Below are 15,590 nucleotides of genomic sequence, written 5' to 3' on the forward strand. Positions count from 1 at the left end.
GTGTAAGTTGGAAAGATTATAACAAACTGAAGATCTCACCTCCTCAGTTCCAGCCATTTGCTATCACATGGTAACACTAGCCCAGTATGTCAAGAAAGAGAAAGTGATTAAAAGTGCTACATATGCAGAAAGGTCAAGAAAAAAGTAATAAATTATCCATTATTTTTATACTGAAGGTTATTCATTACCTTGGTGAGAACAGCTTCTAAATAGAAATGAGAATAGATGTTAAAGTAGATTGAGACACGAATGGAAAGGGTAGGACAAGAGACAGAGTATACCTACTAACAGCCTTCCTGGCCTTCTTCCTATTCAGCAAACCAGTCAGTCACTCTCTTACCTCGGGGTACGTACACTGCTCTTCTCTCTGCCTGTAACAGTTTCCTCCAAGTATCCATGTGGCTTGTTCCGTGGCCCTCTCCAGGTCTAGGTCTAAACATCATTTGAGAAGACCTTCCCTGAATATACTTTTTAAATTGCAAGCATTGCCACCCCACTACCTTGCTGCCTAGTTCGTACATCCTTCCCTGTTTTATTTTTCTCTGTAGCACTTATCCTCTCCTAATACATAATTTTCTTACTTGTTGTATTTATTGTTTTTGTTTTTCCACTAAAACAAAGCTTTATGGCAGGAGGAATTTTCAGATGTTTTGTACTTACGTCCAATTCATTGCTGTTTGTGTAGCACCTACAATTGTAATGGCAGCATTGTGATGCCCAGCAAATATTTGTTAAATTTAAAAATTCAGGAGACTTTGCTGTTATGGCAAGGAGATGTAGCAGTAGCAGTAGCTAGAGGAGAATGTGAAGCAGAGCCCTTTCTTTTTAACAATAGCATAAAGTTGAGCATATTTAGTTGGAGCATGAGAAGGAAATTGGAGTAGGAACAGTCCCAGGTCTATTCATTCAAATAAAAATTTCTGAGCACACACTGGGCTGTAGAATTTTCTAGGCATTTGAAATATACCTGTGAACAAGAACAAAGTCACTCTTTATAATCTTATAATCCAGAAGAATATGGAATTTTTGATGATTGAATTCTTTTTAAGAGATAGGATAACAAGGGTGAGAGATTGACTGTCAGTATTAGTAAAGACCAGTCTTTCATTATGGAGAGTTGTAAAGGAAGTCTGGATGAATATAGATGCAGGTAATTTTACCCAAAACCATCTCATTCTTTCTTGCTTTCTCTTGCACAGTAGCATAAACAGGGATAGAAACATATTCTGGGTTAAATAGATTTTCTGGCTTTCTAAAGTATAACTCAGATACTTTTATCTGAACTTAACACAAAGCAGAAACTCCAGATAAGAACATGTCGTGAACCTGAAGCCCTGTATTATAATAGCTAGCAGAACCACTCCCAGTATTCTTAGACTTGGCATTGGCAGCACTTCCTTTCTTTTCCTAATGTACTAACTCTGCTACTCCCCTAAGAGAACTATTTCAACATCTCGTCTCTACTCAGATCTCCAACTTTTCTTCATTCTTGTACTTAGCTAATGTCCTTGCTTCCTAGAAGTCAGAAGAAAACATCTATTCTCTTTCACCACCATGCCTACTAACTTGTCTCCATCAGAGTAGGGTATCACAAAAGCTGGGAGAGGAGAATATTTCAAGAAAGAGAAAGTGATTAAAAGTGCCAAATATTAAGAAAGGTCACAAAAAAAAGTCATAAATTGTCCATTATGTTTATTTTGAAGATTATTCATTATCTTGGTGAGAACAGCTTCTAAATAGAGGACAGTACCTATAAACCCTGCCTTCCTTCTGATGATGTAAATAGTCAAGAACATTAGGCCTTACCTAATGCTAGTCCCTCAATCCCATCTCGTCCTGCCTACTTAAGAATATGACTTGGCCGGGCACAGTGGCTCATGCCTGAAATCCCAGCTCTTTGGGAGGCCCAGGCGGGCAGATCACTCAAGGGATTACTCTCTTCTTGTTCTCATCCAGCCTAGTGGCTTTAAATGGTATCAGAGTCCAAGTGTATTCCCCCTTGAATTCCAGACTTATGTATCCAGTCTATTTGACATCTCTGCTTGAGTGTTAAGCACTCCACAGTTAATGTGTCCAGAAAGTAATTCCTGATTCCCTCACCTTGCCAACTGCTCCTCCCTGTTTTCCCCGTTTTAGTAATGAGCAATTCTGTTATTCCCAGTTGTTCAAGTGAAAAATTTAGAGTCATCCTAGACTCTTCGAGATTTTCTTACATTCTAAATGCAATCCATCAACAAATTTTCCCAGTTGTAACTAAAAATTGTATGTAGACTCGAATCACTTCTCATCACTTGTATCATTTACTGACCTGGTCCAAACTGCAGTCATCTCCAATCTTGATTATTTCAGTAGCCTCCTAACTGGTATCCCTGCTTCTGCCATTGTTTCCCTACTGTCTGATCTTACTACAGCAGCCAGAATGATCTTTCTAAAACATCAGAATACCAGAATAAAAGTCAGAGTCCTTGTATTGCCTTTGGAAGCCATTATAATATCTGTTGTTCTCTTCCCCCTACGTTTTTGACTAATGTTTTAGCAGAGAGGCCTCCTTGATCTTCTGTAATAAAAGTGACCACATTCATAACTTGCCATATTTTATCTTGTTTTATCTCTATGGCATACTATATAGCACTTGTTCATTTTTTAAATTGTCTTTATGGCCCCACTAATACATGCTTCCTGAGGGCAGGAACTTTGTTACTATATCTCTTAATCCCTAGAACAGTGTAATGCATAATAAACATAGTATAGTACTGCAGGGCGCGGTGGCTCACGCCTGTAATCCCAGCACTTTGGGAGGCCGAGGCGGGTGGATCACGAGGTCAGGAAATCGAGACCATCCTGGCCAACATGGTGAAACCCCATCTCTACTAAAAAGTACAAAAAATTAGCCAGGCATGGTGGCGCGTGCCTGTCGTCCCAGGTACTCGGGAGGCTGAGGCAGGAGAATTGCTTGAAACTGGAAAACGGAAATTGCAGTGAGCCAGGATCGCGCCACTGCACTCCAGCCTGGCGATAGAGCGAGAGACTGTCTCAAAAAAAAAAAAAAACACATAGTATAGTACTTAGTAAACCTTTAAATAAATAGTTGTTAGGTGAATGAATAAATTTTGTGTGTGTGTTTTTACTGTATGTCTCCCTCCTGCGGCTTGAGACACAAAATTTGAATTGTAATACTCACTGGAAAATAGGTGGAAATTATTCAGAACACATTTTTTGAGCACCTACTCTGTTCAGGGAATACAGTAGTGACAAGAATAGCTTATCCAAGAGAGGGTCTTCATGAAGAGGAAAATAGAGACCAATGATACTAAAACATTTCCAGGGATCATTCTCAGAATAGTTTGTGGTGGTTTGCAAATCTGTTACAAGTTTTCATAATCTTATTGAATTTCGGAGCTGGAATGGACTAGTTTAACCCTCTCATTTTACAGATTTAATGAAATTGAACTGTATGAAATGTAAGGGACTTGCCCAGTGTCTCTACTCCATGAGTTAAAGATCAAACAGAGATACAAGTCTAGGTCTGGTCCGCTGATTTACCAGCCACTGACTTTTCTACTATGCCATGCTGCCTTCCATTACAAATCCACAACAAATTTATTTTCAAAAGCAGACTATTTGCTATTGCTTTATCTTTTTTAGTTAAGCACAATATCTGATAGAAACCTAGTTCTTTTATATTTTTTCAAAATGTGAGAGGTTAAATTTATTACTTTCATAGAAAGCTTGCAATGAATTTAAAGTTGATTTTAAGCAATAAAGTAATTCTTATAATTTAAAGTTAATTGTGTTTTTAAGAATATGATTAAGTTAGAAGAATGAACTGAATTTGTTTATATCAATTTCTCTTTAAAAAATTGTTGCAGAGAAACTCTTGCTACTCAGTTGGATCTAGCAGAAACAAAAGCTGAGTCTGAGCAGTTGGCTCGAGGGCTTCTGGAAGAACAGTATTTTGAATTGACGCAAGAAAGCAAGAAAGCTGCTTCAAGAAATAGACAAGAGATTACAGATAAAGATCACACTGTTAGTCGGGTAAGTGTGATAGGTTATATAAAATTTATTTAAATCACAGTAGGTCACATCTTAAAGTATTAGGGTAAGTGTGTGTGTGCACACATATTTACTTCTACTTTATACATCGTGGTCATTCTGTATTCAGGTATAAAATAGTTTGTATATTACCAAACATTTGTTAATTATTGAAATTTCTTAGTATTTTGGACTTTTTGTATAGGCACAGAACCAATGCAATATTGGGCTCTTTTTCTTTCTGGCTGTAGATCTTATTAGTTATATTTCATATGAAGAAATGTCTTAGCTTAAATTCATTTGTTGTTCTCTTAATACATTGCAACTGATTTTATGGGCCAGAATTCTGTGAAATAAAAGAAACTATTTGGGGATGAGGAATTCTTGGGATAATATATAAATCCATTTATAAGAAAACCAATACTCCAAACAATTACCTATTCCTGAGGTTTAAACTGTAGTCTATATAGAATCATCGGACTAAAAAGAGGAGTTAGATCTTCTAAAGCCACCATCGGTCTCTCTGGTATAAGCAGGCCTGGGTTCCAGTTTTGCTCCAAGAAGTTATATGGTCTTGGTGAAGTTGACTTTAACTTCTCTAAGCCTCAGATTTCTCATGTATAAAACAGAAATAGTAATATGCCTTCCACATGATTGTTATGAGAATTAAATAAGACAGTACACATAGAATGATTAATACAACATATAACATAGTGATTATACATTACTAAAAGTAATCTATAAACAAGTGTTTATATTATCATTTTCATCATCAGTATTCAGATGAAGATGTTGAAGTCTAGGAAGATTATGACTTGCTCAGGATCACGTACTAGGTTAATCACAGAGCTAGAACTAAATACAAATTCCTTAGTTTGCAATCTAGTTATCTTGCTGTTACATATGCCCCCTTTCATTCACATATATCCACATGAATACACTGAAATAATTTTTGGAGGCTGTTAACTACTTTTAAATGTTTTTGATGTAATTATATCTACACATTTTAAGCTGGAAACCAGACATTTGCTGTAGTTCAGCAGTGTCTGATCTGTTTTTATCTAGCACTGTATTTTAAAGGTTGTTGCCTGAAATATGAGAATAGCAAAGAGACTGGAGCGTAAACTTTTGTGTGCTTTGTTTAGCTTGAAGAAGCAAACAGCATGCTAACCAAAGATATTGAAATATTAAGAAGAGAGAACGAAGAGCTGACAGAGAAAATGAGGAGGACAGAGGAAGGTATGTAGAATTTTAAAAAATCATTATGTTTAAATCAAGTTCAGTGATAACGGCTTTACCTACGTTGTGTTAGGTTTCTAAGATACCTGTTTTCACATATTAAATAACTTCTATAGCCTTAAGAATTATCTTAACGAAGTTACTGAAAGTTACTGTGTAATATATACTCATTTGAACAATTAAGGACATTGTTAGTTTGAAATGCAGAAATTAAATTAAGGCCATACAATAACATTTAATATACTTTGTTGACAGAATATAAATTGGAGAAGGAAGAGGAAATCAGTAACCTTAAGGCTGCTTTTGAAAAGAATATCAACACTGAACGAACGCTTAAAACACAGGTATACATGCCTTCAGTCTTTTCCACACGTTCATTTTTGAGTTAATCATTGCTCTTTATGCACTTTTTCCTAAAACCAAGGCTTATAAGGTTCAAGCTTTTCATCAGAACAAATAATGTAAATTCTTTCCCTGTTAACTATAAAATACTTATTTGTGAAATAGGATTTCAAGGCCAGGCATGGTGGCTCATGCCTATAATCCTAGAACTTTAGGGGGCTGAGGCCAGCAGATCACTTAAGGCCAGGAGTTCGAGAAGAGCCTGGCCAACATGGCAAAACCCCAGTCTCTACTAAAAATACAAAAATTAGCCGGGCATGGTGGTGCGCTCCAGTAATACCAGCTACTCAGGTGGCTGAGGCATGCGAATCACTTGAACTCAGGAGGCAGAGATTGCATTGAGCCAAGATTGTGCCACTGCATGCCAGCCTGGGTGACAGAGCAAGACTCTGTCTCAAAAAAAAAAGGATTTCAGTTGAGTTAAGCAAGCTTACTTGCCTAGTAATATTGTATAGTTATAGGAGATAAGAGATAGGCCAAGGCATAGAAGCTTTATTTGCTAGTACCTAACATCAGAGTAGGATTAGCGTATTGCTGCTTTAGTACTGGGTTGTAAAGTTAACCAAATAAAGCTCCTGGTTCTTACATTTAAGTAGTGAAATAAGTGAATGTTAGTTACTTGTGCTACCAGTTATCGTATCTCAACCTTCATTAGGTTGTCCTAATTTTCATACACACAAAAAGTTCTCCTTCCTGAATTTGAAGAAAAAAACACATTTTAGTGTATTAAATTGGATAAGTTCAATATTGATCTTTATTAATATTTTAATAGGCTGTTAACAAGTTGGCAGAAATAATGAATCGAAAAGATTTTAAAATTGATAGAAAGAAAGCTAATACACAAGATTTGAGAAAGAAAGAAAAGGAAAATCGAAAGCTACAACTGGAACTCAACCAAGAAAGAGAGAAATTCAACCAGATGGTAGTGAAACATCAGAAGGAACTGAATGACATGCAAGCGGTAAGGTTTCTGTGTGTGTACAGACATGAGTGTGAAGGGTTGTTTTCTTAAATTATTTCTGTATATACTTGTTATCTATTTATCTTGTTTAGATTGGGTTTCCCTATATCTAACAATACATATTTTAGTATATACTCTTCATATTTTAGTCGTTATTACTCTAATATGAATCATGATCTTGAAAAACTAGAAAGATGCTCTGTTGCCTAATAGTCATTGTAGCTTGAGTAATTTTTACCCACTAAATAGCAGCTGCTTATTTAGAAGCCCTATTCTGAAAGAGACAATCAAGGGGTCTGCCTGTGTGGTTTCAGACTGAAATTGGGATATGGCTGTTATAAATTAACTATAATTGGGGTAGAGGTTTTGAAGTATTGTAGCTTATTTATTTTCTCTAGTCAAGACCCACTTTTTTGAAATCTAAATAGAAGGCTTAATTTTTTGATACTTCTTGGCTTGTTAACAGAGCAAAATTGAGAACCTGGTCTCTGGCATTTAGCGCTAAGCTTTTTAGCTCCATCAATTACAGTTTTCTGTACCTTTAAAGCTACTTCATTTGGAGCCAGAAAAGCATTTTCAATTGTTTTAACTTTTTTTGTTTTGATGGCTTATGTTTGAAAACAAAAACAAAAACTCTTTTTAAGGCAAGGAGAAAAGGAATTTGTCTGAGCTGTGTTATTACTGAGAAAGAACTTGACATTTCTGTAGTGTATCAAAATCTGTGGTAGCAAACACTCATGAAGTTTACTGTACATTTTTAGTATTAGCAGTTTAAATTACATGCTATATTTCAATTAATAATGTTGGAAATTATTTTAGCTTGATTATATTATCTTGATACTTTTCAAAAATAGCAATTGGTAGAAGAATGTGCACATAGGAATGAGCTTCAGATGCAGTTGGCCAGCAAAGAGAGTGATATTGAGCAGTTGCGTGCAAAACTTTTGGACCTCTCAGATTCTACAAGTGTTGCTAGTTTTCCTAGTGCTGATGAAACTGATGGAAACCTGCCAGGTAAGAATAATTCCATATCATTCAAACATGTATAAATGTCACGGAAATTAATATATATTTCTTTCATTTGGTTTTCTACCTCCTTGTCATTTTGTCCATGGATTCCTAAGAAGGAATTCTTATTTCTGATAGCCAAAGCCTGATGATGATTGTATACTTGGTGTATTTTATGGAGTAGAAGCAGTTGTAAGCAATCTTAGGCTATTTAAATAGACCTAAGAAGCTCCACCTGAATAAAAACCGTAAGAAGTTTATGAATCTATTTCGAGCACCCAAAGTCCACAGTGAGAGTCAAAGCTGCTGCTACACATCGCACTATTTTTATAAGTTGTACATTTTTGTGAGTAATAGCTCTTTAAACATTTTATTTATTCTTGTGCTAAAACTAAGAACTGTACTTTATCATCAGAACCACAGTAGCTATGTATAGAAACCTATCTAGTGGAATAGTAATCAACTTTAATCAGACTTTGTTAAGTTTTAAGTTTGGAGAAATAGATAAAAAGGGTTGGGCAGTGCAGTAAGAGGCCAGGGAGGTCAAATAAAGGCAGGAATGAGTGGCTAAGATTTCAGACTTTTTTCCGTGTCTCCTTTTTCCCAGTGGAGAATCAATTTAAAATTAAACACAGCCTCATTCTTGGCTTAATCATCATGTAAACTATAGGACATATATGTACTTTATAGAGATGAGAAATATACATACTATAAGTTCAATTTAGAAATGAAATGAATAGGCCAGGCCTGGTGGCTCACGTCTGTAATCCCAGCACTTTGGGAGGCTGAGGTGAGTGGATTGCTGGAACTCAGGAGTTTGAGACCAGCCTGGGCAACACTGTGAAACCCCGTCTTTAAAAAAATAATAATAATAATTAATAAAAAAAAAGGAAAGAAAGAAATGAAATGAATAGATTATAATTTAATAACATGCATTTACATATACACAGGTTTGAAATACTCTACAGTCTTAGTTCAGGGTCTTGGAAGTTTTGTTTATATGGTCATGAACTTGAAAATAGATTTAATTTGTGTATTTTCTGCATAATACATAAATAGGAAGATATTTTGAAGCAGCATGTTTGATGTTATAGGGATTCTATTTTAACAGATATTACTTGTTATTGTGAGTTTGATATAAGGAACTAGATGAGTCACTCAGAAAATTTTATAGTATCTTTCTTGGTCAAGAAAGTAGGATTCAAAGTGGGAAATGAATTTAGCACCTCCCTGTATACCATGTGATCCCTGGCCTCATTCTTGTGTGGCTTTGCTAGGTCAAAATCAGGTATCTGGGAATGGAAAGGCAGTGAAGAAATATTTATTTTCATGGTCAAGGAACTCCTCTGTTTACCTGTTTTTGGCTCTCTGAAACTGCCTACCTTTTGAGAAGCTTGTTAGGTACACATGATTTATTATTGGAGGATCACTTTGGATTTAATAAGAACCTCTAGCTTTAGTAGTTGTTTCAACATCTTTTTAAAGTTAGACTTAATCATCACCAAGAATTTTATTTTTAGAAGTGTTTGGCTACACTCTTTCAATTGTTGAACTGAATTTGTAGGTTAGATTCCCACTTCATTAACCCTGAGATACTCCTAGAGTTATTTAGTATAGGGGTTCTTGCTCTATTACCCAGGCTGGAGTGCAGTGGCGCAGTCTTGGCTCACTGTAACCTCTATCTCATGGGCTCAAGCGATCCTCCCACCTCAGCCTCCTGAGTAGCTGGGACAACAGGTGCACATCACCACACTGACTAATTTTTAAAATTTTCTGTAGAGACGGGATTTCACCGTGTTGCCCAGGCTGATTTCAAACTCCTGAACTCAAGCTATCTGCCTGCATTGGCCTTCCAAAGTGCTGGTATTACAGGTGTGAGCCACGTGCCGGGCTGATCTTACTCTGTTTAGTGTCAGTTAGAAATCCTGACCAGTTTTGTTTTTTTTTTTTTTTTATTCCATCCATTTCCCCTTAACTATTTACAAAGCCTTATGTGTACCTTAGTTTTCTTAGTATTGGGTTAAATATGTCAGAAATGAAACATTATTGGTGAATGCTAGTTAGAAGATCTGAGCTGAAAGATGAGCTGGTGGGACTGCTAATGAGGGAAGTGATAAGTTTTACCCTCCATCATGGTTGATTCAGAAACACTAAGCTCATAGTGGCACCAGCTGGTTTGATTGGCAGACTTAGGCTAGGAATCCATTTAGATTTTAGAATCCTGACCTAATAAATTGACTTAGCAAAGAGATTTTTAAATGTTTCTATTAGCTCCATTTTGAGTATATTTCTTAGAATATTAGTGTACGTTCAGGAATTTTGTTTTTAAGGTTCTCAAAGTCCAAACCAAGTGGGACGGGGAGTACTGGTGGCCATTCTCCCTTGCTAGAAAATGAGCCAGTTAATATCTCTTTCCCTATTACTGTGTTCCTAATTTTGAGACTTTATAAAATCTCAACAGTGCTGTACCTTGACTTTTATATTGGAAGTAGAAATTAATGGATAATCTTTGTCAATGTTATTTACCTCTCTGTGGGTCAGATATTTTGCTAGTAAATTGAAAATCTTTATTAAATTCACCATTTAATAGATGCTCAAAAATGGTTCTTGGCAAATGAAGTGTTAAGGTTTTGCAGTCATATATAGGAAGAATTATTAAAGAATTTTGATAGTCATTCTTAATATTAGATATGTATCATTCAAGTATCTGAAAAATGTCTTGAAGGTACTGACTAGTGATTCATTTTTACTTCAGTTTAGAAAATTGGTAAATGAGTATACATGCTAAAAAGGAGAGGACTTTGAATAGATGAAGTTTACTGCACAGTTAATGACTTTTTGAAATATGGGTCATTCAGTTTTTTTTAAGTAGTTGGATGAATTGACACTGCAACTTTTATTATTTCTTTTAGATTTCATCATTCAATATAAAGATTATAATTTAATTATCTTGTACATCTGGAGCGCAGCCTCTATGAATCCTCAGTGGCCATTTTGTTATTAACTAGCTTAAATCTTAAATCTCCCCTCTAAAATTCCCAATTCTGAAAACCTTATTAAAAAATGTTATTCCTTTTCTGACTTAAAACTCTTTGAAGTTCTTGAAGTCACCTTCATTCTCTTAATTCTTTTATGTCTTTATCCTCCCTTTGGTTCTGTAGCAGGTTGTGACCTAGCACACGTGTAAACAAAGAGATTACCCTTAGGGTTATGGATGTCTGTTACCTAAATGACAAAAAACTTTAATGTGATTACTGTATCTTTTCCTCATTCTTTCTCTTTCCTTCTTTTGGAACTGTTAACCTAGACATCTGAAGAGAATGTAGAAATAGATGAGGCATTAGGAAAAACCTTTGGTTTTGATACTCCAGTAATATTCATTATCTCTAATGGATTATTTGTATCATTCTCTTTTCCATCCAGCTTGACCTTAGGTTATGTAACTTGAACCTGAAAATGGTGGATATCTTGGTGTGTTTCCCAGTATTTGAATATATAAAGGTTTCTTACTTTGCCCAAATCTACAGTGATTTGAATTTGGTACATCTGACTTGTTGAGTGTTGATTTAATTTTCTTTTTTATATCACTTTTGAATTAAAGTGTTTTGAAATGGTTCTCTAGCTCTGTTTCTTAAGCGGTATGTTTGTGGTATAGCTAAATAAATTAGGTAGTCTTCAGAGGTTAGCTCTGATGTTTAAATTGGCTGTATCAAGTATTAATGTACATATAGTTAGGCTATCTCTTATTTGGGTAAAGAGATCACTGACATTGCAGTAATATACATTTAACTTCTTGTAAGTTAAAATGACTCTACAAATACATTGTATAAAATTTGGAGCCAAGGTGTTTTTGTACATGTGTAGAATATATTTTTTTTCTTTTTTTCTTTTTTCGAGGCAGAGTCTCGCTCTGTCATCCAGGCTGGAGTGCAGTGGCACGATCTCGGCTCACTGCAACCTCCGCCTCCCGGGTTCAAGCAGTTCTCTGCCTTGGTCTCCCAAGTAGCTAGGATTACAGGCACCCACCACCAAGCCCGGCTAATTTCTGTATTTTTAGTTGGGACGGGGTTTCACCATCTTGGCCAAGCTGAGTCCTGAACTCCTGACCTCGTGATCCACCCACCTTGCCCTCCCAAAGTTCTGGGATTACAGGCGTGAGCTACCTCACCCGGCCTGTAGAATATTACTAATGATAATCCAGACTTAGAGGTTCTCTCAGTGGGAGTTTCATTTGCTTATCTAGAGAAGCTGATTTCTGTGCTTATGAAAGATGAAATTTACAGCAGTTTACCTCCAGATCGCCAGTTAAGTCACAGGTGGTCCCTATTTTAGAGGAGGTCCCTATCTTAGAGGAGGTCTTTATATATTTTAAAAACTGGTAAGTATATTATCTTTCATCTGTGGTAGGAGTAAGGAAAGAAACACAGGAGAAGCTAGTATGTATTTTTTATCTGTTATTATTCAGCTTAGTTGAGTTGCTTCTCTGAGGGAATTCACCAGACAGGAAAACTAAAATTTTCTCCCATAACGTTGTTGTAAATTGGCAAAAATCTTTACATATTCTCAACACCTTTATTTGCATTCCAGATTTCATTTAATTTCTTTTTTCCCCTCCTCTCTTCATTTAATTTAAATATGAACAAATGTAGAATTTAGGCTTATTTGACTCATAAAAGTCCCTCAATATCTAAAATTTCTAAGGAACACTGAAATGAACAGATAAAGGCATACCATGTAACAACTCATGGAAGATATATTAAAGAAAACTGACAGGTTAACTTACATCTAGAGCCAGAAAGCATAAATATTTTTGACATTTATTATTACAAAGAAATAATGTGGAGGTATAGGGCATTTTGACATACATAATTTTGTGTGAATGTCAGGATTTCAAGGGCTTTTATATCTTTTTCAGTGAGGAATTACTGATACTAAACAACTTTGTATTATCAGATATTAAGACTATTTTTCATTCTCACTAATGTTCATCTTAATGTTTTCCAAACTACACTTTAAAACCAGAACTGCAGTTTCTGCCACACTAATGGGAAAATTTCTGGTAATAACTTTTTTACTTTTGTAAGATAAAATATTGGTGAATGATCAATATGTGATCAGCAGCCTTCTGCATGTTATTTAGTATAAAACTGCCCATTTATTAAACTATAACCACTATTTACAAAGGATGACTCTAATTGGCTTAATTCAGAAAAAGGCAGAATTGCAAAATAATCAACAGATACCTATCAAGTACCTCCTCAGTGTGTCAGCTGCCATGGGGTATAGAAAATCAAGTGTTAAGATATGGTCCTTGCTTTCACAAAACTTACCAAGGAACTACCTAACCAACAAAATAATTATTTCATGAACTAAATTGCGACAGTTAAAGCTAGGTGCTGTGGTGCATACCATTGCTCAGGAAGCTAAAGCTCAGGAGTTCAAGGCCAGCCTGGACAACATAACAAGACTTCATGTCAAAAAAAAAAATGGGAGAAGACAGGGATCATTTTGAACTAAAGTTATCTCATTATTTCTTCCATTTTAACAATTTATATGAAGAGTAATAACGAGGAAAGGCGTGGAGTACCTGGTGGGAGTAGGGGAAAAAATATTTCCCATAATTCAGTCAACCGCAAAGCTTGTTTGGGAACAGAATAGTGTTGTGCTTTAGAAACATAAGCTCAGAAATTAGACTGCCTGGGTTTGAAACCGTAGAGCTTTGATAGATACTGATACAATTGCCTTGCACAAGTTCAGTTTACCTTGCTAAGCCTTAATCTCTTCTTTTGCAAGTGGAAGATGATAGAGCCTATTTCGAATCCCTAGGAATATAATATCCTGTATTCATGGACTTAGATTAAATATGAGATATTATAAAACGTGGCAAATAATAAATTTATAAGTAATAATAAGTCAGTAAATGTTACCTATTAACTATTACTGTAAGACTGAGTTTTAAGCTTTTAAATTATGTGAAGGGGGACAATATATGTATTCCACTTAGGATTATGATTTGAATGATAGTATAATCTTATATTTTAGTGTCATTCTTTGAAATTGGTTATTTTTCTGTTCTTTCGTGTTTCAAATATAAGGGGTTTTTTTTGTTTCAAATATTTTTGAGAGCTATAGAAAATAGTAAAATTGAATGAATTTTATTTCCAACCTGATATAAAAATAACCATTTCTAATGGAATTGTCTTTGTCCCCCAGATATTTCTAGTAAACATTAGTTACATTTAAACAGTAGTGCTAGTTATTATAAAATGCCTTGGTCAAATAGTCAAGGAATTCCTGGTATGCACGTACTAGTTGAAATAGTAGCGGTAGACCCAATTCTGTGTGGTTTTACTGTTTATCAAATTGTGACATCACAAACTTAAGAGGCTTTAAAACTCTTTAGTTTGAGTAGAATTGTAATTGGACTTAACCACTAGAATTTAGTGCTCCCCTCAACCAAATTTGGATGATTTTATTGAAATTGTTGCCGTTGTTTTACCAAAAAGCTTAATCAGAATGTTGTACTGAGAAAACAAATAAAATGCTTTTCTCTTATTCTTTATATCTAGTTGATTCTGCCTGCATTCCTTATTTATTTATCTCCTATTCTTGTCTTCTGTGAGTAATAGGACACTTCTATACTTTTGCTTGCTCTTTCTTGTGTAAATCATGGCTCTGATTTGTTCCACTTGCTGCATAATTTTTTTTCTTTTTTTTTTTTGCTGATTATTTTTATATGAATGTTAAGTGATAAAGTCTTCTACATCATATCCCATTTAAGCTGAAATCCATTCCAGTCTTGCCTGGCTCTTGAGGATATTGTTACTTCATACTTTTGTAATTGAGTACTAAATGTTAAATTGTATGGGAAAAGTGGCTTGGAATTTTTTTCTGCAGTATTTGTATGGCCGTTAAAGTTGATTTGTGTGATTGAAGCATGGAAGAGCAAATTATAGCACTTATTCATTTAATTGTGTTCAATTGCTTGTTGCTGCATGCTGTCAGACAACTTTTAATTGTTTTTCTTTTGTTACAATTTAAGACTAATATGTATATTTTTTCTCCTAGAGTCAAGAATTGAAGGTTGGCTTTCAGTACCAAATAGAGGAAATATCAAACGATATGGCTGGAAGAAACAGGTACCATATACCTAATTTTTTTCTAACTGGTGTTTTGTTCTATATTTTACTTTGAAACATAGAACTTATATTAACTCCTTTTTTTTTTTTTTTACTAGCATTGGTTTTACATTAATTAATATAATATAATATAGACATCAGTGGCAAATATTGTGCTTATCACTTTAAACCAAGTTAATGTTGCTCTTTTAACTCTTCCCCCTTTTTTTCTTATTTCAGTATGTTGTGGTAAGCAGCAAAAAAATTTTGTTCTATAATGATGAGCAAGATAAGGAGCAATCCAATCCATCTATGGTATTGGACATAGAGTAAGTTGCCTTTGATTGAATTTTAAAGTGGTTGAGAGCTAACTTTTGATAATTATTTTCAGACTTAAAATTTATTTTATATTTTGTGTTATTTAAACACTGTTTTCTATTTTTCCGGTTTAACAAACGTAAATGTTGACTTTAATGTAAGAAGCAAAATGTAAGAAGGAAAAATTTATAGGCTTATTGAAAAATGAATTTTTTGTTTCAAGTGTTTAGTAGTTTGAGTTCAGAAAGCATTTCAAAATGTATAGTCAGTTCTGTATCAGTGGGTTCCATGTCCACAACTGTGGATAGAAAATATTTGAAAGGGGCCGGGCGCGGTGGCTCAAGCCTGTAATCCCAGCACTCTGGGAGGCCGAGGCGGGTGGATCACGAGGTCAAGAGATCGAGACCTTCCTGGTCAACGTGGTGAAACCCCGTCTCTACCAAAAATACAAAAAATTAGCTGGGCATGGTGGTGCGTGCCTGTAATCCCAGCTACTCAGGAGGCTGAGGCAG

At 35.2% G+C, this 15,590-nt stretch overlaps 1 protein-coding gene across 4 annotated transcripts in view; it reads left to right on the top strand.

The window, feature by feature from the left end:
• The window catches only part of ROCK1 (Rho associated coiled-coil containing protein kinase 1), a 165,980-nt gene that overhangs the window by 140,657 nt on the left and 9,733 nt on the right, over positions 1-15,590 (top strand). For 3 of the 4 annotated variants that reach the window (XM_017498949.2, XM_037728141.1, XM_017498956.1), the window contains 7 exons: positions 3,870-4,035; positions 5,178-5,271; positions 5,527-5,615; positions 6,446-6,634; positions 7,489-7,648; positions 14,711-14,781; positions 15,001-15,089. In XM_017498949.2, the coding sequence (XP_017354438.1) occupies positions 3,870-4,035; positions 5,178-5,271; positions 5,527-5,615; positions 6,446-6,634; positions 7,489-7,648; positions 14,711-14,781; positions 15,001-15,089 (858 nt within the window). Of the gene's footprint in view, positions 1-3,869; positions 4,036-5,177; positions 5,272-5,526; positions 5,616-6,445; positions 6,635-7,488; positions 7,649-14,211; positions 14,261-14,710; positions 14,782-15,000; positions 15,090-15,590 lie in introns of all 4 variants that reach the window. The other variant, XR_005195573.1, reaches the window with a different exon arrangement.

The sequence above is a fragment of the Cebus imitator genome, unplaced genomic scaffold, assembly GCF_001604975.1.
Source record: "Cebus imitator isolate Cc_AM_T3 unplaced genomic scaffold, Cebus_imitator-1.0 Scaffold12, whole genome shotgun sequence".
NCBI classification, from domain to species: domain Eukaryota; kingdom Metazoa; phylum Chordata; class Mammalia; order Primates; family Cebidae; genus Cebus; species Cebus imitator.